Genomic DNA, 27,081 nt, shown 5'->3' on the forward strand with positions numbered 1-27,081 from the left:
AGAAATGTGTGTACAGCTTAAAGACTAAACTATGCAAAGTTTTAAGTCAATCAAAAAAGGTTTAGAGGTGGCTCAAAGCGCTCAAAATTGTCCCATGTATTTCATATGTATAAAAAACTATTTTTCGTAGAAATGGTAGAAAATCAATATTTTTCAATCGACAACCTCTTTTTATCTTCAGGACACTTTCAGAAAAAACACTCAATCGTTTATTTAGTAATGTATTAATATTAACTATTTTCTTTGGGTCCCCCAAAACCCGAAAAATGCAATGGGGGAACCCATAAAAAATCGTTAATATTAAACAAATTTTAAATAACCAATTGGGTAATATTTTTTGAAATCTCCTGAAGAGAAACGGAGTTTGCCGTTTGAAAAATATTGCTTTTCAACGATTCTATACCATTTCTACGAAAAATTGTTTTTCCCATATAAAATACTTGGGAAACTTTGAACGCTTTGAGCTACCTCTAAATCTCTTTTGATTGATCTAAAACTTTGCATACTTTAGTCTTTTGGCTATTAACACATTTCTAGGGGGTGAGACCGATAATCTAAACACTTTTATTTTTCTCCATATAACTAGGGCCATCCTAATGTTCATATGTACCTGATGAACTACGATGATGGAAATTTCTGACAAATTTAACTATTTCAGGAAAATTTCTTAGCAATTACCGTTTGCTATTGGACCCCATTGTCGGCTATGAGCCAGAGACGAACCTATACAAAAAATATTTACATAATCAGTCTGCCTTCTTGAGAGCTATAGGGGTATGAGCGATTGATACCTATTCGACAATTGCATAGGCGTGTAAGTTAGGGTTAGATTTGTCGCGAAGAGAAAAAAGCTTGAACTCCCGAACTATGGCCCTATGACTTACTCAATTTGACCAGAGCCTACAATTGTGCCAGCTGTGCCGTCAGGTAAATCTAAAACTTTGTGAACCTAATACTTTTCCTAAATGCTTGGAGGGCCGTTTTTTTTTTTTTGTTTTTTTGTTTATCAGACTTATTATGGGGTCAAAGTTCTTTCTTGAGAGCTGCATACTGGCCTTTAGGTATGAAGAGAGCAATTTGAAATCTCTAACGGTGACTACTGTTATTATATTTGTGATTACCTATTGAGTACGTGACAACGCTAAAGCATGTGTTAATATTTTCAATTTCATTAATTTTGCAGAAAAAGTTACAAATTTTTATTAAATAAAAACTTTGAAATCATTTTATTTGCCTAAATAGGTGTGTTAAAAAGTAAATTTTTGCGTTTGCATATAATAATACATAGTATCCAGTGCAGAATATTAATCATGGAGGAAATAATAATGTGCGCGGCTATTATTGTGGAGCAGGAAGAAATTATACAGAGAAGACGTCAGACAGTTTTTTTGACAGTTTTACCCTTGCAGTTGGGGTGGTTTTAATAAAATTAATTAAATAATTGCATGGTAAATTAATTAAATAATTGCATGGTAAACTAACTATATTTAGTATATAACTTGATAAATTTGTTAATTTAGCCACTAATGCATTTTAATACAGAAACACATTTAACGTTGCATTCCGTCAATCACACATTTTTCACACCTATCACCCTGTATTAAAATTATTCATTACCGTTTTGCTGATTAGCGAGTGTCAAGGAACTCGAGCTATTAAACGTCATTTTGGCTTTTCACATTAAAAATTTTGGAAAAGCGGTTGCGGTAAATTGTGTGCAAAAATAAAAACTATACGCAAAAACAGTGTGAAAAGCACAAAATAAAACCATTTCAAACAATATTTACTGTAGCAATTCCAACAATTTCCCTACACATTCGCACGCAACATGTTGATTAAAGTTAAGGTGAGTAGGCAATGATTGAATTTTCTGGATGAATTTGCGAATCATTGTTGATGCAATGCGGGGCTTAAATTCCGCAGGCTGCTTATGGACATCTTGACTTACATACATTTAATTAATTTTCATCTATTATTATGCTAGACATTAACCGGTAAGGAAATCGAAATCGACATTGAGCCTACAGACAAAGTGGACAGAATCAAGGAGCGAGTGGAGGAAAAGGAAGGTATACCACCACAACAGCAGCGACTCATCTTCTCTGGAAAGCAAATGTAAGGCACTTAAATTATGTATGTAAGAGTATTTTTTTTTTTTAATATAACTTTTATTTTCATATCCAACAAACCTAATGGCACCAAATATTTCTGTGGTATAAAATAGTAGCATATGTCGAAAGGCTGGCTTTAGTATAAAGCAACATTCGCAGCATACGATTGCGAATGACCCACTCGCGCCGAGCCATTGAAGAACTTTTGGCAAATAAACGTGCAAAAAATAGTACCGATAGTAGCAAATCAATATTTTTATTAAGTCTCATCAAAAAATTCCTTGTCGTTTAAAGAATTAAGGGAATGCCGCATTACACTAAAGCCAGCTTTCCGAGATAAACTACTATTCCATACGAACACACCCAGTAGATAATTTCAAGAGTTAAAAGCCCGAGAATCAAGAGGCCTTCCACTCTACATTCCTTTCGTTTTTGTATGGAGTGGCACAAATTGAAGGGCTTCTTCTTTCGCTACCCATGGAAGGCCTTCCAGAAGGGCTTTTATAGGACGTAGTCCAGAAGGCCTTTTGGAGGTGTTCTTTTACAGTTGCTTCTTTAATTTATAAAAATCATATATCTCTGAAGTATTTGCTTACGGTTTGTTTCAAATATGTGTTATTGCAACTTATAATGTTTATTTAAATTCATTTGTAATGCTAAACAATATAAATGTATGCATTCGCGTAAATTGTAAATGGATAAGCCCTTCTAGAAGGCATGCAAGGAAGCACTTTACTTAAGAAGGCCTACCTAAATTATCTTCTGGGCAGATGTATTCAGTTGATATATTTTTTTATTCAAATGGATTCTTCGCCGCAGTAAATGTGCTTTTCTCTTCCAGGAATGACGACAAAACCGCCGCCGATTACAAAGTTCAAGGTGGTTCCGTACTTCATTTGGTGCTGGCGTTGCGAGGTGGACTGTTCTTATTTAAGGCATAAAAAAATAAAAACAATTTATATAAATGAAAAGCAAAAATGTTGTGGGGCTAAAACACGATTTATTGAGTGGGTGCGCAACACAAATCGAATTTCGATGCAATCTCAATGAAATGGTGTTTGCACTCGTTTGAAGAAATAAAAGAATAACGATTTTTTATTAAAATTTGCCCCATTTAATTACGTAAAACATTAAAGAGGCAGGCGTGCCTTAAATCATGCAAATAAATTTAATGCGCACACATGTCAGCTAGCACTTGGAATACGTCCGACCAATAAACGATTTTTAGGTGTACATTGTTCTGGTTTTAGACGCGTCAATAGTACTTCATAACCAACTTCTTCCGCTTGCAGCTTGCGGTCAGTATCAACAATATCCATACATAGCTGCCCTTGTCGTGTAGTTTCTGGGCGGCAGTTTAAGGTACCCAGTTCATGTGCTTGGTCAGCGGTATGTGCTATATACAAATAATCTCTTTCAGTCAACACTCCGCGAAAGCGGTCACTCAAGGGATATGGAATGTGTGGCATTGGTTGTAGCGATCCGTAGCAGCAAGGACAACAAGCAAACTTTGCGTGCGAGCGCCGACACTGTTGAAGCACAATGTCGGTGGCCGTGCCGCATGCATGCAACGAGGTGCCAACATCAAAATTACCCTCGAAGTAATCAATATTACACTGATAGAATCTGCAGTTTTTCAGTCCCAACTCAGTGGCACGCTGCTTCGCGCGTTCTAAGGAAATTGCTTTATTTTCCATCAATATTATGGTGCACTTAGGTAATTGCAATGCCAGCAATATTCCCAAATGACCTGTCCCACTGCAGAAATCGACGATTCTCTCGTTTGGGTTTGCTAATGATATGACCGCGTTAGCAACATTTTGTAGTTGTTGGCGTTTCCGTATAATACGTTCTCGGGGTAACGCCGAACTCTTTTCATGTTCTGGTTCTAGAGCATCCCAATCAATATGTTCCTCCTCAAATGTCGTTGCTGACTCACTGTTAAACTTCAGTTGCAACATTTCTAATTTATTCAGAGCTGCATCGACTTTACTTTGATCGGTAAAAATTCGATTGCGCGGCTTATATCGCTTAGGATCGCTCTTGTATAGACTGGCAGCTTCGCAATCGGGAATTTTAAGTAATGGAATTGATGGATTAGCTGATTGATGCAGGTACAATTCATTTAATATTTGTCCACAGCTGCGATCAAAAGTGTCAATCTGTATATCACACGGTAAAATGATACTTTAAAGTTAAGTTTTTTTTTAATGGGTCGATTACGGATAGCAACGCAACCTAAGTTGGGTTACCGCTAGGCAATTAAGTGAATTTTGAAGTACATTTGAGTGAAATTAACCGCAATAAATATATTTTTTTTTCAATATAGGAACTCAGTAGCCATCTTAAATAAATTTTCAGCTTATGGCAACGCAACTAAAGTTCGGTCGCCATACGTAATCGGTGCACAAGTTATTGGTCAACTTACCTCACTCAGCCACGTATTGATAAGTGGAAAATGCACCAACATATCATCACAATTCCTAAATATTAAACGCATGAATGTGTATAACAATATATCGGCTATAGTAAAGGCGATTCCTTCTGCAAAACGGTGTTCAATAGGCAATTGCTCCTTAGGTATGCTACAATCGAATATAACTTTCCCCTTTTTTTTGTCGCCCGGTAGCTTGTTTTGTTGCTGCGCTTGTTCACGTGCAGTTTTGTATATGTTATGCATGCGCACTGGTTCGTTCATGTGTCGTTCAAAACGTGGTACTACCTTTGGTATCTCATCCAAGGCGTCGCCGGATTCCAATGTACACAACAGCCGGCTGATTGCATCGACGACATCTACTTCGCAAAACCGTGTCCAAATGGATGCCTCCGCTGGGGCTAACAAGCAGGCACCTTTGAAGCCCAGTAATTTACGGCGCTCTGGACATTCCTGTCGTGAAACCAGTTCCCTGCAAACAGCACACATGCCTGCTATGAAGGTATTTTCATCTTTTGCATAAATAGGTAATTTAAGGTCGCTTATAGCCTCAACACTTGTCGCGTCTTTGCAATGTATCTTTTCCTCGGTTAGCTCACGTCTCAACGATTCTGAACGGAGGCGCACTTTGCCCCCCTGGATAGTGGAGCGCACGAAATTTAATTTAATGTTTGAAGGTGATTGTAGGTATTTGTACATGTATAATGCCATGAATGACTGAATACTGCTGTAGATTTCTGTATTATCATTGCGTGTGTTTATCTCTATTTCTATATATAATTGATCCATTGTAAGGAGGTTCGCAAAGAATTTTAATTCAGGAAATTCGTCAACAAACTCTTTCTTTGGTTATGTTTACATACAAATGTCATATGTGCACAAGGCCAACGGAATGCAAATGAAGGGTTGCACTTGGATATATTATTTTTTTTTAATAAAAAAAATTAAGTTTTGCGCTTTTCTTGAATATTAACATATTTGTTATTTAATACGAAACCTTAAATCTATAAACACTTTCATTGCAAATTTAAAATTGTAAATACTTTTGTTGTATATTTTTTTCGCGTTTTACAAAACTGGCACCCAATTTAGAGCTTTTGCAGAGAGCTTTCGCATTTATCAAATCAGCTGGTTCCCCTATAATTTACAAATTACGCCAACGGAATTATTTGTTTAGTAAACATGGAAAAGTAGAACTTTATATGCGCATAGAAAAGTGCATTTAAATATTATGCGTAGTACAATCAAACAAAATCTCATTTGCATAAATCGATAAATTATCACTAATCTGCGTATTAGTTATATAAACCGTACAAAAGGTTGGTGATTATAGATATTCGGAGTAGAAGGTACGTATGACCATGTAAATAACTAATGTTAATATTTATGACCAAACACATCGTCGATTTGAAAATGTTCAGTTCTCCTTCTCAATATAGAATTTGTGAAAACGGACCAAAGATCGTCATCTCAGCACACTATTCCACATTTTAGGAGAAACATGTTTCATTGGAAGCTATAAACTGTATAGTCCATGAAAGGATTCAGCATTATTTTGCCATTAAAATTTTAATCAAGGGGGCTCCTCTGTAATGCGATACGACAGAGAAATGCGATGCGATAGGCAGTCACCCCCGAATCATTTGTTTTCGCATCGCATTACAGAGTAACCTCCCAGGTTTCATCAGTCTACCCTATCAAGGTAGGCTAGATTTTGGAATTTCTGGGCAAGGACTGCATGCTTTAAGGGAAGGTTTAATACAGGGGTTTTTTTTTCATCAACCATGTATCTTTCCAAATCTATCCGTTAGTTACACTCTTGAAAAAGGATCGGCAATAATGGTAAATTATAAAATGCAGTTTCAAGCGAATTTAAATGTTGTAAGTATTCCAACCTTTTTTATATTCCGCTTCATGTTATTTTCATAAAAGTCTGTATCTTATTTTAAGAACGTATTTCTTCCTTTCATCTCATTATTAATGGGTTAAACTTCCAGCAAAGAAGATAGAATAAAACCAAGTTGCAAAACGTATCCTTGTCCGGTGCCACTCTCATCCAAATAACAATAACCTATGCACTCCCAATACCTAGAAACTGAAAAGTCAATTTGATTTTAACCCCTTCAGCGATAAGGACCCACCGTTGTAATTCAAATCTGGTTGCTATTTGATTATTGATACTAAATAGAATTAGCTATGTATGGGTTTCTATGTTTTTGCAAGGATTTGATTTGTTAATATATACATATCGTCGTTTAAAGTACAAAACCGCGTATCAACAAAATGCAAAACCGCGTATCAAGATAATAATGCAAAACCGCGTATGTGAGGTTGCATAAATTATTTTCTAGAGAGTAAAAACATTCATATTCTCATTCTCGTTTTTATAAAGCAATTGCATTTCTGGCTGGTATATTTCAGGACGAATGGATAAGGATTAGGCCAATAGTTTGTGTGACCAAATTCAATTTTTGGCGGCCAATGTCAGTTACGCGATTTTGCAGAATGACGATACGCGGTTTTGTACTTTAAACGACGATATGTATGTATGCATGCCACGACTGAGAGAAAGGTATTATCAACCAGAAAAATAGGTTAAGGTCTTAAAAATGCAATGCGAGTAGTACATATTATGTACGTATCGCCATCAAGTCATACATATCGGAAATCAAGATTGAAAGTTTTCTTACGAGACTTAACTCTACCCAATAAACATTTTGGCAACTTTCGAAAATGACCTTCGATACCCGATATACATACATATCGAACTGAGAACGAACTTCTAACCAGCCTTAGTTTTCCAACGTTCATAGTATATTGGAAATACACCCGACATGAGTTCGTAAAAAAAAATTAAAACCATAGTAGCTCATTTTCGAAGGTAAATATAAAACAATCACTCTCTCATTAAAATTTCAATACAACAATGGGCTGAATTTCGATTTCATAATGAAGGGAAAATACTTTGGATAACGAAGGCTCCGTTTTACTGGAGAATGACGTTGTTCTCGAACCGAATACTAACCTATTCCACATACGTTATCGAAGGTGAGACTCGAAAAAAGTATTGGTTTTCCAATCATTTTCGAATTGTTAATCAAGCCCAATGTTAATTGGGTACACTCATGTAATTGACATTGTAAGATATGTATGTGGTCTCCGTGTATGCATGGTATTCCGGGTTTTGGTATAATAATGAACATCCAATTGTTAATCCAGTCAACCCAATAACTCAGTATTGGTAAATTTGCACATTCATGCTTCTGGCAAAAGGGGGAAGATATGTACATATGTACATACATACATACATATAAGTCATTTTTTGTCACCCCCACGTAGTCATCACTTTCATCCCAATTAAAATGTCAAATTTAACTATTACCTACTATTAGTATTTCACTTGATCTCTCTAATTACAACTTTGCACTTTCTAAACATTTGCACAAGTGCGAAAATGTGTAGTAAGTCACTGATTATACGAAAAATAATGGCTGATTGTTTAGAGATGTGTAATACCACTCTATAAGGCCCTGGTTCGATCCGATCTCTGGCCGAGCAACATATATGTAAGTTAGAAAAAGTTTTTTTTACCAGCGGTCGCTCTTCAGCTGGCAATGGCAAACCTCCGAGTGTATTTCTGACATGAAAAGGCTTCTCATAAAATCCATTTGCCGTTCGGAGGCGGCGTGAAATTGTAGGTCCCTCCATTTCTATAATAACATCAATACTTTATACCACAAATTGAAGTAGAAGCTATGCCAAACACTTAGTAGAAGTCAAGGCACATTAAACAGGTAGTATCAGTAGAGCAAAAACAACATTTGCGTGTATTTTGTTGTTGCTTCTGGTATCGAAAGTGTCAAAAACTGTTCTGAATTTTTTTGTTCTAAATCAAAGCGTGCCATGTGAAATACAAAAAATTATAAAAAATAAAAAATTGAAATTGGAAAAAATAAAAATTGATGCAACTTTCTTTCCTAGTAAATTTGTTTGCTTCTCGAAGCATTGATCCATCCTTTACAAGGGCCAGTAATCAGCGGTTGTGCTGCTGAGTTGGGCGAACGTTCCAAAAGCTGCTATTCAATCGCTTGTTTTGTATGGAAAAAGGTTTCACATGCAAATGGATTTTAACAATTCAGAATTTTTTTGAGAAAAAATTAAAAATATTTGACATTTTCGAGATCAAATAATTTGAAAATAAATCAAATCAGCTGCTCTACTGATGCTACCTGTTCAATGTACCTTGATAGAAGTGTAAGCGCCAAATATTATTACTATGGCTACTCATATATTTACACATTTGTGATAAGATTAAAGCATTTTTTCTAAATTGTGAAGATTAAATGCATGTGGAAAACTTTTTCAATTGATTCTACTATTAAATGTAATTTTTTTCTCTTCTTGTACGTATTTGCGACAGTCATAAAAATAGTACAGAGAGATAATCTTAATTATGTATGAATATGTATGTACATAGAGTAGCAGCATACATATCCGTTGCCTTAATAAAGAAAATCCATATCTAGGCTTTTTATTTCTTTACAGGTATGTATAAAAATTAACCAAATATCTTTTGTGAAATAATGCAGGAGTGACCGCATTCCGATTACGTAGACCCGACTGCCGTGGGACGAATTCTAGGTAATAATCGGGCAGGTTCTGCAATTTGCTTCCGAGTGAATTTCAATCCCTTCCAATTTAAATTCAAACCGAAGTTGACTCAAATGAATTGCAGAACCTGCCGGAATGTGTATTTATGCAACTTTAATTAAATCGTTTGTTAAATATTAAAGTGAAAAATGAGGGAAAAGACTATAATTTGCAGTCGTTTTCTTCAAGAATGTGTAATTTTTTATTGACATTAGATAGTGTTATATGTACATATATTGATTTACGTATCTTTACATTCCAGTATAGGTTGATCCTTATGACCAGCCGATATGCCACGACCATGGATTTGTATCTTATCTAGACGAAAGTTTTCAAGTTTACCACTAACGTACATACATATCGTCGGTGATACTGCAAAACGGTCTATGTCTACACTATATGGTCTCCTACTTGCACCGGAATGCATCTGCAAATCGTTACAGCCTCAATTAAGCACCAGACGATAGACCGTTTTGCAGTATCACCGACGATATGTACATTTAAGGTGCGCTGTAATGTCATCGAGAAACATACATAGGTATTGCAAGCGCCATTCAACGAGATTTATTATATTTTGCTCCTAACGAATTTAATCAAATTTAAAATTAAACTTAACAATATAATTTGATTATATGTTCATAAACTTTGAATTGCGTGTTTATAAAATAAGGCGATTTAAAAGATATAATCGTAGCTCGATCAGTGAGCATACATACATATGTACATACATGCTATATGCATCATAATGTAAATATATTTACTAAATGCATGTATGTATGACTGCTTAGTTCATGGAAGGTGCTCGAATACCAATTTAGCACTTGTCTATTATTATTTAGCGTCTTTTCAGTAAAATTTACTTAAATTTCTATTTACTCGAGAATTCAAAAATGATCCATTATTCTTTAAGTCTCTACATTTTTTTACACAATCAATTTACTTAAGACGAGGGACGTCCCAGCTTTATCATATCGTATCTATATACATATATATGTATGCATGTATGTACATGCTTATAGTATACATATACGAAACGTCATAAAAAAAAATCATAACTCAGAAAGAGGTTGTGACTTAAATAAATACATATCGTCGTTTAAAGTACAAAACCGCGTATCAACAAAATGCAAAACTGCGTATCAACAAAATGCAAAACCGAGTATGTGGGGTTGCAGAAATTATTTTCTAGGGAGTAAAACCACTCATATTTCAAAATGGTTCTCTTTTTTATAAAGCACTCGCATTTCTGGCTAGTATATTTCAGGACAAATGGATAAGGATTGAGCCAAGAGCTTGTGTGAGCAAATCCAATTTTCGGCAGCAAATGTCAGTTACGCGGTATTGCAGAATGACGATACGCGGTTTTGTATTTTAAACGACATAACTTGTGTGCCAGTATGTGCATGAACACATGACGATGATGAATATCTTAAAGTAGCGCTAATAACATTTATATCATTTACTTTGCATTCTTCTCTACAGCTAGACCGTACAAATAAGACGAGCATGGTCCCATCTACATAGACAGGCTATGTAGAACAAAACAGCTTCAGTTGAGACGTCGCGCTGAGAGTTGAAATGAATTAAAGATAAACAACTTTAACAATAAAGAGTTCAGCAAATGAAGTGCACGAAAAAAAAACTAATAATAAAAAAAGCAAAAACAACAATAATTTTTTTTTTTTCAAACAATAAGCAAACAGCAGCAACTGCTGCGTTTCAGCCGGGTGAAGAGCAACGGCATTCTCTACGGCATACCGTTTGAAGCTTGTGTGGGTAGCATTCGCTTTTGTGCCGGTGAGTAGTTAAGTGCTTAACGGCAAGCGTAAAACATACATATTTTCATAACGATTTTACGATATTTTTTTTTTGTTTTTGTATAATTCGAAGGGTTAACGTAAAAATATCAATTAGTTATCACGAGACGAGGAAAAAACCAGTGCGGTCAAATCATGGAACAGTGGAATAATGTGGAATTGACCAGTTTAAGGAAAAAATCCTATACGTTGAATCATGAATATGATTTAGCTAATAAATGTATCGTTGCGAATAATAATAGTGAAGCGCCAGCGACTACCAATAACAATACCAATGGCGATGAGGACTCTAATAATGCGAATCAAAATAATATACTACAACCAGGATCAAATATTAAGCCGAAAGTAACATCAGAGGATGTGGAATCGTTAGTGCGACGACTGTACGGCATCACAATAAATGAAATTAAAGAATTAATATCATATGATGATCGCAATTATCTAATACAACCAGATTGGTAAGTTTGTTATTGCATGTATAAATATTTACATACATATGTATGTATTTACATTAGACTGCATCACCAAAAAGAGTTGCGGTTTTTCCGCTGCAAAAAACAAACTCATTCACGTCCCAATTTTTATCTTAAATCAACTTGGAATGACGCTCGTTCATCCTACCCTTCTCTTTCATACTTTGAATGACTTTATTTGCAAAGAAATAAAAAGAGAGAGAATACCTTTAATACCAATGATAACTCATAAGTCCAAATCGGAATAGTTTTGGTCCAGTTATTCAAGGTTTTCTTATACCAATCTATGAAAACAGTTAAAAAAAAAACAGCATCAAAAATTTCATCCTCGTTTTAACGTTAGAGTTTCTATAGATTAGTGCTTTTCATTCAATACTGACAGTTAGGGCCAATCGATATATGTATACTAGTATATTGCCATTATTTAAAAAATTTACATGCCATTTAACGCGTATATATGCCATGACATCTATACATAGTATAAAGGAAAGGCGAGATTCTTTGTACGCGGTAATCTCGAAAACTACTGAACGGATTTTGACGAGATTTCCTCTAATATATTCTGTATCGATAGGAGAGTGACCTTTTTAATTTAGACTTTTAATAGGGTTGCCACCTGTTAGAAATTACTATATTCAATTCTAATAAGCGTAGGCGTCAGTTCTGCACCGTCACTGTCAAATAAAGAGACTTAGACTGCTTTACACAGTTCAAGTATTGAATTCAATTCTGCTCGCATGTGGAAGAGAGGGCGTGAGAAGAAAAGGGACGAGTACACATGCGTCTGTACCGTCAAGTCGTTTCAACTTTCTTGCTTTGCTTTTGGCATTTTCGTTGCTTCCCATTTAAAGAACCAAAAACTTGAATTCAACAGAATTGAAACGTGTAAAAGCAAATAGAAAACACAAAAGAGAATGAGCAAGAATTGCTTTCAAGTACTTGAATCATGTAAATCGGGTGTTAACCTCTGGATGTGTAATAATGTATTATTTTTCTGAGTATGGTTGCCACCTGTTTAAAAACTATAAGATCTTAACCGTTCGTTGGATAAAAAAATAAGATACCAATTCAAAGTGCATGGCCTTCGCATATACAAAAACTTTAAGCTTTTTGAGTAGGGTTGCCACCTATTTTAAATTACTAACTTCTATTCATAGTATAAAGGAAAGGCGAGATATTTTAACCACGCCACGAACGGATTTAGACAAGATTTTTTATGTATATAATAAACGAAGTACATGATGACATATGATTTCTTTCTCCAAATACGTAAATGTACATACATAGGCATACATTCAGCGCGTGGCGAAGCCTCACTCATCCGTGGCCGGCAAGTATTGTATATATGTAAATGTGTATACTTTCACTTACAAACAAAACTTCATTACTTTCCAGTCGACAAAATGAGTAGTGCTTCTGAATAAACGCTTGCAGCCCAGACGTTTCCAAGAAGGTGTCTTTTCGAGACTACAGAGGTTACCTGGTGCAAAGTTAAATTTGAACTGTGTCATATAATTTTTCCCTTCCTAAGAGAAGCTGGTAGTAGTAAAGAATCAAGAAACGCTGGCGTTCACTTGGCATTTCAAATTAGCGTCAGTTGGTAGAGAAGAGAAAAAACTGGCGTGCTTTATTGAACTTGGCCAAAATCGCTTAAGCGATCTGAAATAAAGGCTCCTTAATGGCTTCTGTTTTTCTAATGCTTATGGTCGGGTGGGTAGTAGGGTGTCTTAATTTTATGTAAGTCAACGTTTTGCTATCGTGTCTGTGTAATTACTGCGGGCAATCGAACGTGACCGATTACTTATCATTCACATTCGACTTTTTACAATAATACAAATATAAGTATGTACATACATACATGTGTATACATGCACAATCAAGGCGCATTGATGCGCCTTGTACACAATGCATACAGAGTATGTATGTATGTATACCTAGAAATACGTAAGCTACTCTCAAATAAAAGCTCAGACTGAGATATTAAAAGTATTGTATGTATGGATGTATGGATGTAAAAATAAAATAAGCAGCAGTTCGCCGCACTTACAAGTCTACAGTATTGACAAATATTAGCACATAAACTTTAGCGTGTCATAAAATTTCAGAGCAACTTACTTTTGCTCAAATAATAACATTCAAATACAACAATAACAAATTTGAATGAAATTAATTTACGTAACGCACATCATAACAATTTTTCTCACTAATGTACATACGCTACCTCCAAATTGACGGCATTGAACATTCAAATATCTCGCTCACAAATAAATTACCGTAAACAATATAGACAGTCAATTGGATTCTATGCATACACGCCTAGTCATTTGAATAGCGAATCCTTTTGATCCTCAGTTAGCACAGTTTTCCATTTGTTTTTTTATTATTCATTAATTTTTAAGATAAAATTTATACAAATTAAAAAAAAAATATAAATAAATAAATAAATAAAAATGTCAACAAAGAGGTGCGCTATCCTATTGGCCTTCAGTAAATAAGTTAACAATATTTTTAGAATAATTTCGGATATTAAGTTTTGTAGCCCATTGAATATTTTAAGGCCATTATCTCAATGTCTGGTTAACACTAACTATAGGTTGAACATGGTTATCGACTCCCTGTTATATGTTATGGAGTCGACCGAGTCGATAACGCGATTTTTGACTAACTCCGAACTTGCATTTTTTTTACTAGAATTTAATGTGCTGCAAAACTTTTTTACTCAAAAAAAATATTAAAAATCTGATTAAAAAGTTTAAAATTTTGATGAAAATTTGCAGAATTTTCGCGAGTTTTGCACAAAGTTTAGGCATTTTATTTTTATGTTTTTTGTTGTAGAATGAACCATATTTTTATACAAAATTGGCGGAAAAATATTAGAATAAAAATTGTTGCATATGTTGTGAAAAATTTGCTGTGCCAATACTTTGTTCCGGCAGTGTATATACGTGATTAAGTGTAACCACTTTTTGTTTTAAGCGGACTAACGGTAAATTGAAAATATCTTGAAAACTTATCCATAGAATAAAAAATTAAGTCGATTTTCGGAATCAGCGAGCAATTCTTTATAGAAATTGGATAGTGGCATCCACTGAACATTTTTGCTGTAAACCAGTGATATTATTACCTCTTTCGCTATTGGTCATTAGGAAGCGCACCCCTTTTCTGAGGTTTTTTTTTTTGTATAATAGGCTAAATTAAAAAATTCATGAATATTAAATAAACAAAAGGAAAAAGGTAAATACTAAGTATTAAAAGGGTGCGCTATTCAAATGACGAGGAGTGTTTATGCATGTGAGTTTTTATTTGTCAAATGAGTACGAGTATTTACTGAAAATACAGAAGTACAAATAATTACATCGAGAGAAAAAGCTATTGAATTTTCAGGTGGTTTTCCTCATATGTATATCCATGTGCCTTTGTACATACATATGTACATATCGTCACATGAAATGCAAAAAGACGTAACAACATCGTAACCGAAATGGAAAAAGTCGTTACTAAAATTTTTGTATTTTTTTCATTAAATGATGTGGGAGTTGTAATTCGATGAAATCCATCATATCAATCCAAAACTGAATTTTGAATTTTTTATTAGTTACGACTTTTTGAATTTCAGCGACGCTGTTTGTTACGTCTTTTTACATTTCAGGTGATGATATGTATATACTTAATTATCTTACATACATTCGTATATTCATGCATACGAGCGTGTGAACTTGGTACATGTTTGACATACATAGCATAAATGAATTTCATTGATTTATGTATCTACTGTGTGCGCCATTAAAAAGTGTACAGATCTTCAATAATTTTTTATGGCGAAATTTAGACTAATGTCTTAAGTTTTTAGAATAAAGTATAAATAAATAATCAAAATAAAAGCTTTTCCCTACGGTTATTGTTGTAACAAGATAAAAATTCCCCAAAAATATTTGGTGAATCAGAGTGAGAATTCTTGGCCGTTTCGGTTGCGTAAAGCCGAATTTCATGGGAATGTTCTCACGCAGCTAAAACTGTTCGCCCTTTGCTAACAACTCCAGAATCTTGTCATTCCCTGCTGAGGGGATCAGTACAAAAAACAATAACAAAAAACTCCAAAACAAAAAAACTTAATAACAGCACTGGTTTGCAAAAAAAAAACAAGTCAATGCATATTGAACCAAACCTCTGTATCCCTATGTTATTCGACGCCCCGAATGCGAATCTGAGGTCTGTTAGCCTCCATCATGTCAGGTTCAAGGTCATATGAAGGTCAAATAGGTAAGAATTGATTGAATAAACCTGAAAATTCAATACAATTTTTTTTCAATTTTACCTTGGCATGACCTCTAAATGATCTTGAAGAATCAAGGGACCCCATATTCGGATTGAGCGACAATGAAAACCAAAAAAAAAAACTATTTTTATTGAAAAATGTTTTGTCCTATTTTACTCTCACATAACCTCGAGCAAGCCACAAAAGGAGGGTTCCACAAGATCCTAGAATTCGCTATTTCTACTTGTAAACGTTTAAGTTAGAAACGTTTGATTGCTACATATAAACGATAAGCAGTAGTTGCGATCCCGTACGAGTCCGGACTAGTCAGAAATAGTCAGAATCAGTCAGATTTTACTGGAAATCGATCCCGTACTCGGTTCTCTGACTATTGAGAGGACAAAAAAGAGTGTAAATACGGTTCTCTCTCTGTCAGAAGTTACCAGTTTTAGTCCGAGAATTTTTTGCTGGTAAATTCTGGTAAATATGTCAAACGAACATCTGTAGTGTGTTTGGCAACCAAATTGTAAACAAAAGAAAAGTGCACTCTGCTAATTCATGTTGCAAAGTATTTAATTACTTGTTTAAGTGGATTCTAATGAATTTGAAAGTATTTTTGGTTATTTACATGTGTGAGCTGAGTGTGTTTACATACAAAATAGGCAAAAATTTACAACCAAAATTTGGAGGTTATGTTGAAGTTGACAGAAGTTAACCATTTTTTACAAGAAAGCGATCCCGTACTTTTCAATGTTACTCTCTTGCTTTGAGCGAATTTTTATTTTTTGACAATTTTACTAGTCCGAGTCCGAGGAATACGGGATTGCACCTAGTGTTCGATAAGTTTTCCGCATTTACATGTTTGTTTGCGTAAAATTACTTTACACAACCAAAATACTTGGGGAAAAATTACCGAACACCGAGCTATAGCGTACCAAGCTTGGTGGGAAGACCCCTAACATGAAGGTCGGTAGTTAACTGTTGTTTGTGATCGAAAAAATAATAGTCAAATATTAACTGTTATTTTTCATTGAAAAAATAAAAGTGCTATGTTAACTATTATTTTTCATTGAAAAAATAAACGTCAGATGCCAGCCCTGAGCAGAAGAATACGTAGCATACATAGCCCTGTGGACGAACAACTTCTGAGATACTTCGCCGACCTAAACGGGGTTAGATCGCCGAAACAACAGCCCTTGGTCGGGTAAAACCCGAGGCATTCCGGTACGCTGAACCGGCTGTCGACAGACCCTGAGCGGCATTCACAGGGAGTCAGTCTCGAGTTATGTATGCGCACAGCCACCGGACATCGACGAGACGAGACGAGACATCTGCCTCGGGAGACTAGAACCACAATAGCCCAACTTCGCTCTGGCTACTACAGCAGATTAAACTCATATCTGAGCAGATTAGACGCAGATGTGCCAAATGAGTGCCCAGCATGCGGAGAGACACCCCACGACTCGAAACATCTCTTCGTATGCCCGGAAAACCGGACAACGCTAATGCCTTTGTGGACCGACACTATTGAGGCTGCACGCCTCTTAGGGCTTTCGTTAGTTGAACTTGACGACAACGGCTGAGATACTAACCGATCTGGGCGGGGTTGTTGTAGCCGCTACAACAACAACAAAATCAATAAGACCTTTCATTCACTGCCTATAACCCCTTTTGAAAGGGCTTTTGGCTCCTTAGATTATCTACTGGGTAACTTTCCTACTACTGGCAATAAATGTATTAAAACGTTAGTCGCATTTCGCATTTTAACTTTTATTTACCAATATGTTTAATAAAATTATGATTGATAATCAACCACTCAAATAATTTTCTATTCTATAGTAATAATACGTTTATTAAATTAGCTTAGTTTACATTATGGCTGGCGATATCAGGTGAAAACTTGATAACAAAACAAAATTATAATAATAAATTGACAAAATAACATATACATACATACACTAATAAACAACACTTACAAATGCATATGTATACATAAATGCTATTTTAAAGTAGGTCGCTTCTTGAAGCCAAACATAGTTAAGCGTGTTTGATTTTGCAACGAAGCAGTTGTTGTACTCATAGACTTTGCGTTAGATTTTCCACTTGTCTTTTGTGATTTTAATGTTGATTTGGCTTTTGTTCGTGATAGACCTAAACGTTGTTTTTCTTGTGATTTAAAAAGGTTGATTGATGATCTTGACGTTTGTGTTTCCGTTATGGTTCTTTCAAAGCCGTCACCAACATCATCATCATCGGATAGTGTTATTGCACTCTCCAAGCTACCTTTACTCTCGCTATCTTCAATGTAGCTGATATCTAGGCTCGAAACACTGGCTTTTGTCACGTTCGTTGATTCTTCTATCAATTCAATGCTATCACATTCCTCCTCCTCCTTATTAATATTGGTTTTTGTAGTACCTTCGTTAAAGGCAGCGTGGTTAGTCTCCAAAGTCAATTTGCACTTTTTCTTAGGCGATGGCGAGTCATAAAGCATTGCACGCGCTTTTTCCTGTTGCTGTGATTGCTTTTCTATTGAATTGATTTCAGCAGTTAAATCTCTACTGACGCTTTTCTTACTTCGATGCACTTCATTTATATTGTTAGCAAAAAATCGACTCTTTACTGTAACCCTTTCTGCCAGCCGATCTAGCGGACTTTTTGGACTTTTTAAATTAATACCATTTCCTCTGCTTGTCTCATCAAGTGCTTTCTTTGGACTTAGCACCCTTAATAAAGAAGGATTCTCACAGATTGATACTGACTTACTCGCTGCTGTTGTAAATTGTGGCCTTGCAAAAGGATTGTGTGTGTTGTGCGCTACTTTGGGCAGCGAATTTTGTATTGTCTCTGGTTCAATGCAACTATCCGAACCTTCGTCATTACTTTCACTACTATAGCGTCGTCGTTTCGCGCTAGGCGCGATTAGCTCACCGGCTTCATGCTGATACATTGAAAAGATTTCGGCTTCTTCTGGTTTGGCGTGTTCCACACGCGCATTTTCTGTTATCTCTTCATCAATAGTTTTACTAATAAAATCTACTTTTCTAAAATGCAAAGCACATTTGACGTCCTTAAAAGCATCCGTAGACGGGGGTGCGCTTGTTCGTGGCTGATAATTTCCCTGCCAAATACTTTTATGTTTAGCACGTTTGATTTTATTATTATTTGCCTGTGCTTGCCCGAAATTTCTATCCGGATGCCAGTTGTCTAATTGTTTCAATGTGAATGGATTTAAGTTTCCAACTGCTAGTTGCAACGCCTGCTCATCGTCCTCGAGCGGTGTGCCGGCGTTGGAACAGAAGCGTTCATCTGTTTCAAATTCACTTAAATCATGCAAACGTTCCATGCGTCGTGCAAAGGGATTATAAATATACATGTGCTTAAACGTTGCTTCCGCTTTAAGGAAATGCTCAATGTATTCATCATCGACCTGTAAAATGAGAAATTAGTATATGGTACATACAACTTTTTCTCCTTGAGCATACCTGCAAATTTTTCATATTCAAATAAGTAGGTAGTTTCTTCAATGCTTTCCACATATCGTCTTGTTCAGTTTTGAGCATGAATTTACATGCTTTTGCCAAGCCAATGCCAGGGAGTGAGTCTAAATAATCACATCCAGATAATATGCACATGCGTCGAAACTTGTCAAAATTATAGCGCTCCTTGGTGCAACCCATAGCCAAATATAACTTATCCGCTTCTACCAACAAACCGGCGCCAGTCAAGTCCAGCTTGAATATTATTCGGCTCGCACCGAATAATGTCAAGTCAGAATCTTCGGTTATAACATACTGTGCCACATCGATCTTATTCAGCCAAGCCATCTGTGCATCCGCTTCATAAGGCGCCACAATGCAATCGACATTTCGTAGTCGACACTCGCGTATCACACGTAATGCCATTTCATGTGTGACATCCACACATCGTCGCATATGCGAGCGAGCGCCCTCCTTGTCTCCCGCGCGCAACAGCTCTGCAGCCAATTTGCGCGATTGTTTGCGACTTTCGCGACGGCGACGTTCAGTGAGCTCCTTTGCTGGCAGGTGACGGCCATCGAACACTAAAATCGGTTTGATATCGTAGCTCAGCAGCAACTCCACATAACGCATGCAGTATTGCATGTACTGGTCGGTGTCCTCGCCACGCGCCAACTTTTCGGCACAGCCGAAAGCACCTTTGTGCAGCCAACAATAGGTATCTACGGCAACAGTGCTGCCGCGTATATCCTTAAGATGTACTTTTGAAGATGCCTTCTCCAAAAACGGTATCAGGCCGGTGATACCCATGATGATTTTGCTTAAAAAACTGGCAGTTTTGTAATTTTACTTTTCTTTACACACATTCGACTTAAGAATGTGAAAAGTAGATAACTGAGTCAAAATTTGCGCCAGCGACTGTTGGAAACCGGCTGCTGGAGCTAAATAGCAAAGAAACACAAACCCGTATGAAGTAAACAAATAGCAATTGGCGGCAAAAACGAACTGTCATTGCAGTCAGGTGATTGCACAGCCAAAGCTTTTTGTAGCATTGCCAGTCTAAAAATTATTAGTGTTGTAAAAGTACTAGCACAGGAAGGAAATTAAATTTTTTACGGATGTAATATTTTAGCTAATCAATTTTAAGGTAAATAATATCCAGAATGGCTAGTAAGCGCTAACGTAATATACATATTAAAAATATTTGTATATACGGACATATGTATTTACATGTATGGAATATTTATCTTGTTTCATAAATTAAATTAATCTAATGCTTCAGCAAGATAAGTACAATAATACAGATAAATATCACTGTTATTTATGTATATGCATATGGATACACACTTATCTTTTGTAAGTACATATATACGTACATGTGTACAAAGAATTAGACTCTTTGATAGATAATACTATTTATTTCTCTTATCTTGAATATATGTACATACATACATACATACCAGTTAAAATTCTAAACAAAATCAAAACAAAAAAGATTTGCACTCCGCTCGTTTTTCTTAATAAAAATTCCACTTGCTCTATTTTCCATGAGTGCAATCGGCAACGGTGGCGAAGAGCCGATTGAGTAGTTGAAATCATGGGCGTAGCCAGGTAGGGGCAAGGGGGTGCTCGAGCCCCCCCTAACTTTCAAATTTTCCTTATATATATATAAAATAGTACCCTGAAATGCCAGCTTAATAGGGTCGTTCCCCCCTAAATTTCATTCTGGCTACGCCGATGGTTGAAATTATTATAAAACACCTCCAAACAATTTTCCGGAAGTGACCTTGATCATGTACATAGGTACTACTTCCGAACATTACTGTTGATTTTAGTATCGAATCCTTTCTGTAGTTGTTGTTGTAACCCAAAAGCGCGAGGGCCACAAAAAAAAGGTACTTCAATTCGAATGAAAATGTAGCTGAAACAGCCCTATTCGTTTATCAATTTGTATATTCTGAACTAATTTTAGGTTATGGCTATGTATATTTTAATTATTTTTTTTTTTTAAGATTGTTCTTAACACTCTAATATTTACCACAGTTTTATTGATAATCTGCTGTACACTACTTTTCAGGAATATAAAAAATCCAATTATCACCACCCAATGGCCGCATGGATATATTTTGAAAATTCTAAATGCGCTTGACTCGAAAAAGCCAGACTTCGTCGATGCTCAAAATGAGCTAATGCTTTATTTAGGTACACAATATATTTATTAAAAAAAAAGAAAATTTAAACTATAAACTTACTTCAATTTATTACTTCTAGCCAAAGAAGGCATAATTTGCCCAAGACCAATAGAAAATGTTAATGGAAAATACTTTTCTGTGGAGAACATAAATGGCGCTGAACACGTTGTTCGTTTGCTGGAGTTTGTGCCAGGCCAAATGTTTCATGAAGTGGAAAAATCCAATTATCTGCTTTACAAGAGTGGCGAATTCATAGCCAAAGTCGACAGAACGTTGCAGGTATGTATCCTAGTGTATTGTGAACTTTTCCCAAACTCCTTTAAATTTCCTAATACATTCCAGAACTTCCAACATGAAGTCTACGATACACACAAAACTCTCTGGATGTTGGAGTCGGTGCCACGGTTGCGCGAGTTCCTTTACGTCTTACAGGATATCTCGCGCAAAGCTATTGTCGAGGAGATCATTGATGCATTCGAAAAGAATGTGCTGACACAATTGGATAAGCTTGAAAAGCAAATAATACACGGTGATTACAATGAACAAAATATCATAGTTGAGCAATCGAAAACGTCCGCCGATGGCGAATATAAAGTGAAAGGCATCATTGATTTCGGTGATACCAACAAGTCGCCAATAATCTTCGAAATAGGTGTTGCGCTAACTTATATGATACTACAAGCCAAGTCGCTAGAAAGTGGTGGCTACTTTATTGCCGGTTATACCGATATACGACCGATTAGCACGGAGGAGCGTTCGCTGTTGAAGTATTGCGTAGCAGCACGTTTGGCGCAGAGTCTTGTTATGGGCGCATATACACATTCGCTGGACCAATCTAACGAATATGTATTGGTAACGCAAGAAGAAGGTTGGAAGATGATTGTGGATTTGTGGCGTAATAAATTTAACGAGGTCGAAGAATTGTGGCAGACAACAGCCGATAAATATCTGACCCAAAGTGTTAAATAAATTTGGCACTAGCTGATGAGTATTAGATGTTGCAGAAGATGCGGGCCAAATTCTAAATGAGAAATTATAAAAAGTATTTAAAAGTCAATTTCTTGTTGGAAAAAGTCAATTTTAAAGTCAATTTGTAATTCAAGTATTGTGTATGTTAATTGTTAATTGTTCTATTGTGTATTTAAAAGCGAGTCAATCCATATTAAACAAAAAATAAAAACTTATTTATAACTTTAAGATCGAATATGCACTTTTGAAGTTTTACGTATTTGGATACATTTGAATGAAGATAAGATTCAGCGTAGTTCCCTAAGATTTAAATAATGAAGAGTAAGTAGCATAAAAAATGCTCGCCATCACTTACCACCTCTGCATGGTTGCAAGTCCTGCGGAGCCTCTTCAGCATTTGCCATTGATAAAGTTCCGCAAGAGTTTTTGGGTTTTTGGTTGAGAGTGTAGCATACATTTAGGCACCAGCAATTGTTAGTCGCCTAAACACCAGTGCCAGCAACGGAATTGCCTCTCCATTACTCGCTTTAGCATGTTTAGCTGCTAGAAAGGTTCCATTCAGGTGCCGATCTTTTTAATCTGAATTTGTTCCTTCGAAAGTCTAGAAAAATAAAAACTCTTTACCCGATTACCGCATTTAGTTTTAATAAAGCATGGTATATTTGTTTTTGTGCGCTAACACTTCTTGTTTTTTATTTTTCTCACACATTTATTTTTAAATTATATTTTACATCCTTCTGATTAAATTAAAGAAAAAGATATGTACATTTGCAACAAAAATAAAAAAATAAAGGTATTTTGTACATTTCAAAATCGGTAGATACCATTTACAAAAAAAAATATACATAAATGTTTTTGGTTTTCATTAGATATTAGAATGCACAAATAATTTCTAAATACATACGTAGTGATGTATTTTATAATTTTACAAAAAAAAAGCTAAAATTGAATTGGGAACGTGCCCATCTAGATTTCATACATTGTACAAATTTATCTCCTTTTGCTGTTTGTTTGCTAAAGTTTTAAAGATTTTTTTATAATTATTTGAGCGCAAGCAGTTTAAAATTGATCTTTTAAACTTAATTCGATTGTTTGATGTGAATTACAATTATATGAATAATAAATATATTAAATAATTATATTTCATGCATACACATAAATTTACGGGCTTCTTAACGAAGGCGGTAGCGAACAATAAATTTGCAAGGTAACTTAGGTATAATTAATATATTGAATAATTTAGGTTTACATAGACATTTTAATTAGATACTAATATTTAGCTACTATTTCGTATGTTGCCTTTAAACGTCTGAAATCCGATTGTTCAAAGCTTTATCCTGCGAAAGCTTGAAAAATACATATGTATGTATGTAAATAAATAATATTTTTCCTAAATATTTTCTTCAATTTTTTTTTATTGTCGAAAATCCATTTTCCGAATCGTTTCTATATGCATATACTATATTTTCAAAAATAATCAAATTTTTATTGCATTGCATGTCTGCGATTTCTAGACAAAACAACATGTACTAGTTCAACAAATTTCTAGCTTTAAAATGAGACTAGAAATATACTAATATCATACAAGCGACTTGCTAAAAAGTCCAAAGCTACATACACACATATGTATGTATATATATGCCAAAATATGTTACATTTTACACTAAAAACTCAAGGTTACAGTCATTTATTTTCTTCGTTCAAAACTTTAATGCTAAATTGTTTCTAAGAACTTTTCATAAGACTTGAATTACATACGCTTTCTTGAATTTCACTACATTTTTACTTTTAAAGTAATCACTAAATTTAATACATACATATGTATATCTTTTCCAGAAAATAAAACGCTTTACAAAATCCCGTTTTCCATATTGGCTTTTCCATTCAAAATATAATCATAAATAATTTTGAGTCGCTGCGATATTTTATGAATAACCGCCCGGTTCTGATACACCTGTTCTGTTTATTAACAAATAATTATGTATAAACTCACATCAACAGGTCGAAAAGTATTGGACTTTTTACAGATTTGTCGTTGTATTATAGTTGTTTCACCGTTACAATCATGATCCAATAATTAAACTTCTCTTTACGTAATTTACGTTAACCATCACTTTTATTAAGGTTTGATGCGTCGCTACTCTGCCAAATAAATTACTACAAACCAGAGAAATGTTACATCTTCCGAAAATAAGTGCTTTTACAGTTATCAACACACAAAGAAATAGGTAAATACATATCTAATTTATTAAACTAGGGGTGTTGATATACTCCATCCATGCATTCTAGTTTCTGGGCCAACAGCAAGCCAGCAGCAGTTATTATGATTAGTGCACACGACAGAGTTTTCTCGCACTGAATTCAAGTTCAAGGTTTGTGCGAAATATGTACTTAATTACCAACTTACTACAGCAATTTGTGAAACATCCGCCAAAATACATGTGTTCAATTGTATTGGCTTAACTAATTTTGTTAGTCTACCATACAGAGATTAATTCATAAAATGCACCCCACCAGCGCATTGACTTACTTGAAAATCATTTACAAATAGATTTTTAAACTTTACTGATGAGACCAACTATACTTTCTTAAGTAGCTTCGGAACTTTCCCAGCACATTAACATACATTTTGCTAATTGCAGCGTTAAAGCTTAACTACTTTGGAGGTTCTTCGTTGGTAACCTTACTCGCAATGATGTTAACATCATCAATAACTGCTGTTGTAGCTGCAGTTGGCTCTGCCATCGCTGGCTGTGTTGCCACTGCAGTCTCTGACACAACTGGCGTTGCAGTGGCGACTGCCGTTGTTGCAGCAGTCTCGGGTACCGTTGCCGTAACTGCGGTAGCGTCCGCTACTGCTGCTGCCTTACGCCGTCCGCCACGTTGACGTGCTGTTTGTGTTACTCCTGCACCACCAGCTGTGTTGCTTTGCTGTCGCTTACGTTTTTTGACAAACACAAAGGTCGAATTCATCAGCTGTTGCTGTCCTTGTGCTGACGATGGATTGGCACCGGCTTGACTTTGCGCCAATGTCACAATCGAGCCTGGCGTGCGTGCAGTAGCCAATGCTTCAAGCCATGGCAAGTCAAATTCATTGTGTGCATTCAATTTCGGCACTAGCTCACCAAATGCTTGCACTGGCAAATCACTAGTAAAGCATATTGTCTGCACGGTATCCGGCTGAGGATAGAAACTCAATAATGGCTGTTGTTCCGGCGGTACTTGTATTTCATCTTTGCAATGACGCCGTTTCAGTTTTTCAATGCGGCGCTGTTCGCGTATCTGCTGCACGTCCCATTTCTTACGTCTCCTCTCGGCCAATTCTAACTTCTCATGACGCTTAAGGAACGTTTCATCCGATAGATTTTCGGTGCCTTCGATGCAGTAAGATACGGCAAGTTCGTGTTCAGTCCATTTGGGTATCTCTAGCATGGGTGCATCAGCTTGTAGTGCTTCGGCCTCTTCCTTAATGAATTCGTAACCATCAGCAATTACCTCTTCATCTTCCCATGCACGTGTGCAGTACATTTCTCCTGTGGATATGTAAGCACATCGACGTGGCTTATTTTGTCGTTGCTGTGATTGCAAATTGGTTCCGCTTCGAAGCGAGTGTGTTGTTGTGATATTCTTTGGTTTCTTCGATTTATGTTCGATTTTTGGCGAAGCAGGCGAGGCAATCATTGAGCGCTAAATAGAGATGTACTAAATTAATATCTCAACTAAAAAAATTAGATCATACACGCTTACCTGATCAGAAAGTTCGCCAAGTGACTCACAGCTTGCAGATTCATCGGATTGCAAATCTGGCGCATGCCACAACATCAACGGCATCTGTTTGCCGCGACTTGGCGTTGGTGGGGTAACACACACTTGTGTTGTCGTTGGAGCAGTAGTGGTAACGGTGGGCACCACCGCAGGCGTACTAGGCAATGCGGACGTTGTAGTTGTCGGTGTCGAATCCGTGGTCTGTTCTGGAACGGCGGCAAGTTGGCGTAAAGTTTTGGCGCCACGCGATACAAGTACTGGTGACATCCTTTGATGATCAGATAGCGTAGTAAGTAACGCAAGCACATCATTGCTGTCCTCAGTAGTATTGCCTGTAGTTTCGCCACCGTCCTCCATATCATTGTCTTCTTCTTCTTCCTCCTCATTGTCACCAGCATCGTCATCGTCGTGGTCATCTTGTTCGGCATGTGTCTTACTAGCTGTGCTGTCATCCGCATCGGATGTGGTTTCGGAAGTGCCAGTGGTTGTCGAGTTCGGACTATCCTCAGGCAAACTAACACGTTGCAATATTATTTTACTTATAAGCTTACCATTGCATTCGCCAATTATATTCTGTGTGGTAGAAGTAGTCACTGCCGCTGCTGATGTTGCAGGAGATACTAGACTGGTTAATAACGGTTCAGTTGTACGCTGTATCTTTGCAAGTGGTGGTGGCGAAACTGCGGTTCGTTTTATATGCCGCTGTAATTGTTTCTGCAACTCTTGCACTTGTGTCTCCAGCTGTTGATTTTTAGTGCGTATTTCATCCAGTTCTTCATTTTGTGTCGCAAGCTGTTTATCCTTCACTTGAAGTTGATCACTTTGTGCCTGTATCAAGTCCAAATGCAGTATCAACATAGCGCGAAGTTGTTTATTTTCTTTGAGCAGCGCCAGGTAGTCTGTATTCGCCGCTGATGCAGCTCCACCACCACCCCC

General features: G+C 36.2%; 5 protein-coding genes and 1 long non-coding RNA gene across 11 annotated transcripts; 2 read left to right on the forward strand and 4 right to left on the reverse strand.

The window, feature by feature from the left end:
• Nucleotides 1-1,661: 1,661 nt before the first annotated feature.
• Nucleotides 1,662-3,215, forward strand: LOC118740845 (NEDD8). Its single transcript, XM_036472562.1, has 3 exons — nucleotides 1,662-1,846; nucleotides 1,985-2,115; nucleotides 2,953-3,215. Exons 1-3 carry the CDS (start codon nucleotides 1,829-1,831, stop codon nucleotides 3,050-3,052), a joined length of 249 nt encoding a protein of 82 aa, XP_036328455.1. The 5' UTR covers nucleotides 1,662-1,828; the 3' UTR covers nucleotides 3,053-3,215.
• A 38-nt stretch (nucleotides 3,216-3,253) lies between these two features.
• On the reverse strand, nucleotides 3,254-5,334 carry LOC118740844 (glutathione S-transferase C-terminal domain-containing protein homolog). Its single transcript, XM_036472561.1, has 2 exons — nucleotides 4,540-5,334; nucleotides 3,254-4,273 (listed from the first exon to the last, which is right to left on the reverse strand). The coding sequence occupies exons 1-2, from the start codon at nucleotides 5,332-5,334 to the stop codon at nucleotides 3,296-3,298; spliced, it is 1,773 nt and encodes a 590-aa protein (XP_036328454.1). The 3' UTR covers nucleotides 3,254-3,295.
• A 362-nt stretch (nucleotides 5,335-5,696) lies between these two features.
• On the forward strand, nucleotides 5,697-22,615 carry LOC118740847 (hydroxylysine kinase). 6 transcript variants are annotated; one of them, XM_036472566.1, is made up of 8 exons: nucleotides 5,697-5,894; nucleotides 5,967-6,426; nucleotides 9,091-9,186; nucleotides 10,678-10,992; nucleotides 11,086-11,470; nucleotides 21,297-21,421; nucleotides 21,491-21,690; nucleotides 21,754-22,615. In XM_036472566.1, the coding sequence occupies exons 5-8, from the start codon at nucleotides 11,148-11,150 to the stop codon at nucleotides 22,378-22,380; spliced, it is 1,275 nt and encodes a 424-aa protein (XP_036328459.1). In that variant the 5' UTR covers nucleotides 5,697-5,894; nucleotides 5,967-6,426; nucleotides 9,091-9,186; nucleotides 10,678-10,992; nucleotides 11,086-11,147; the 3' UTR covers nucleotides 22,381-22,615. The 6 variants fall into 6 exon arrangements, with proteins under 6 accessions (XP_036328459.1, XP_036328458.1, XP_036328460.1 ...); XM_036472565.1 differs by having other exon boundaries at nucleotides 5,985-6,426; XM_036472567.1 differs by lacking the exon at nucleotides 9,091-9,186 and having other exon boundaries at nucleotides 5,985-6,426.
• Nucleotides 17,594-20,029, reverse strand: LOC118740846 (exonuclease 1). The gene is made up of 2 exons (XM_036472563.1): nucleotides 19,226-20,029; nucleotides 17,594-19,170 (listed from the first exon to the last, which is right to left on the reverse strand). The coding sequence occupies exons 1-2, from the start codon at nucleotides 20,027-20,029 to the stop codon at nucleotides 17,740-17,742; spliced, it is 2,235 nt and encodes a 744-aa protein (XP_036328456.1). The 3' UTR covers nucleotides 17,594-17,739.
• LOC118740848 lies at nucleotides 22,237-23,095 on the reverse strand. Its single transcript, XR_004993189.1, has 2 exons — nucleotides 22,736-23,095; nucleotides 22,237-22,432 (listed from the first exon to the last, which is right to left on the reverse strand). It is a non-coding gene; the product is annotated as an uncharacterized LOC118740848 (long non-coding RNA).
• Nucleotides 23,096-24,476: 1,381 nt separating this feature from the next.
• On the reverse strand, nucleotides 24,477-27,081 carry LOC118741957 (protein male-specific lethal-1; the record flags this gene model as incomplete). The annotated part of the gene is made up of 2 exons (XM_036473924.1): nucleotides 24,477-26,067; nucleotides 26,128-27,081. Coding segments are annotated over 2 exons (1,986 nt in total), but the record flags the coding sequence as incomplete, so codon positions are not given.

Source organism: Rhagoletis pomonella, unplaced genomic scaffold, assembly GCF_013731165.1.
Source record: "Rhagoletis pomonella isolate Grant_MI unplaced genomic scaffold, Rhpom_1.0 Rhpom_scaffold_00006, whole genome shotgun sequence".
Classification (NCBI taxonomy): Eukaryota; Metazoa; Arthropoda; class Insecta; order Diptera; family Tephritidae; genus Rhagoletis; species Rhagoletis pomonella.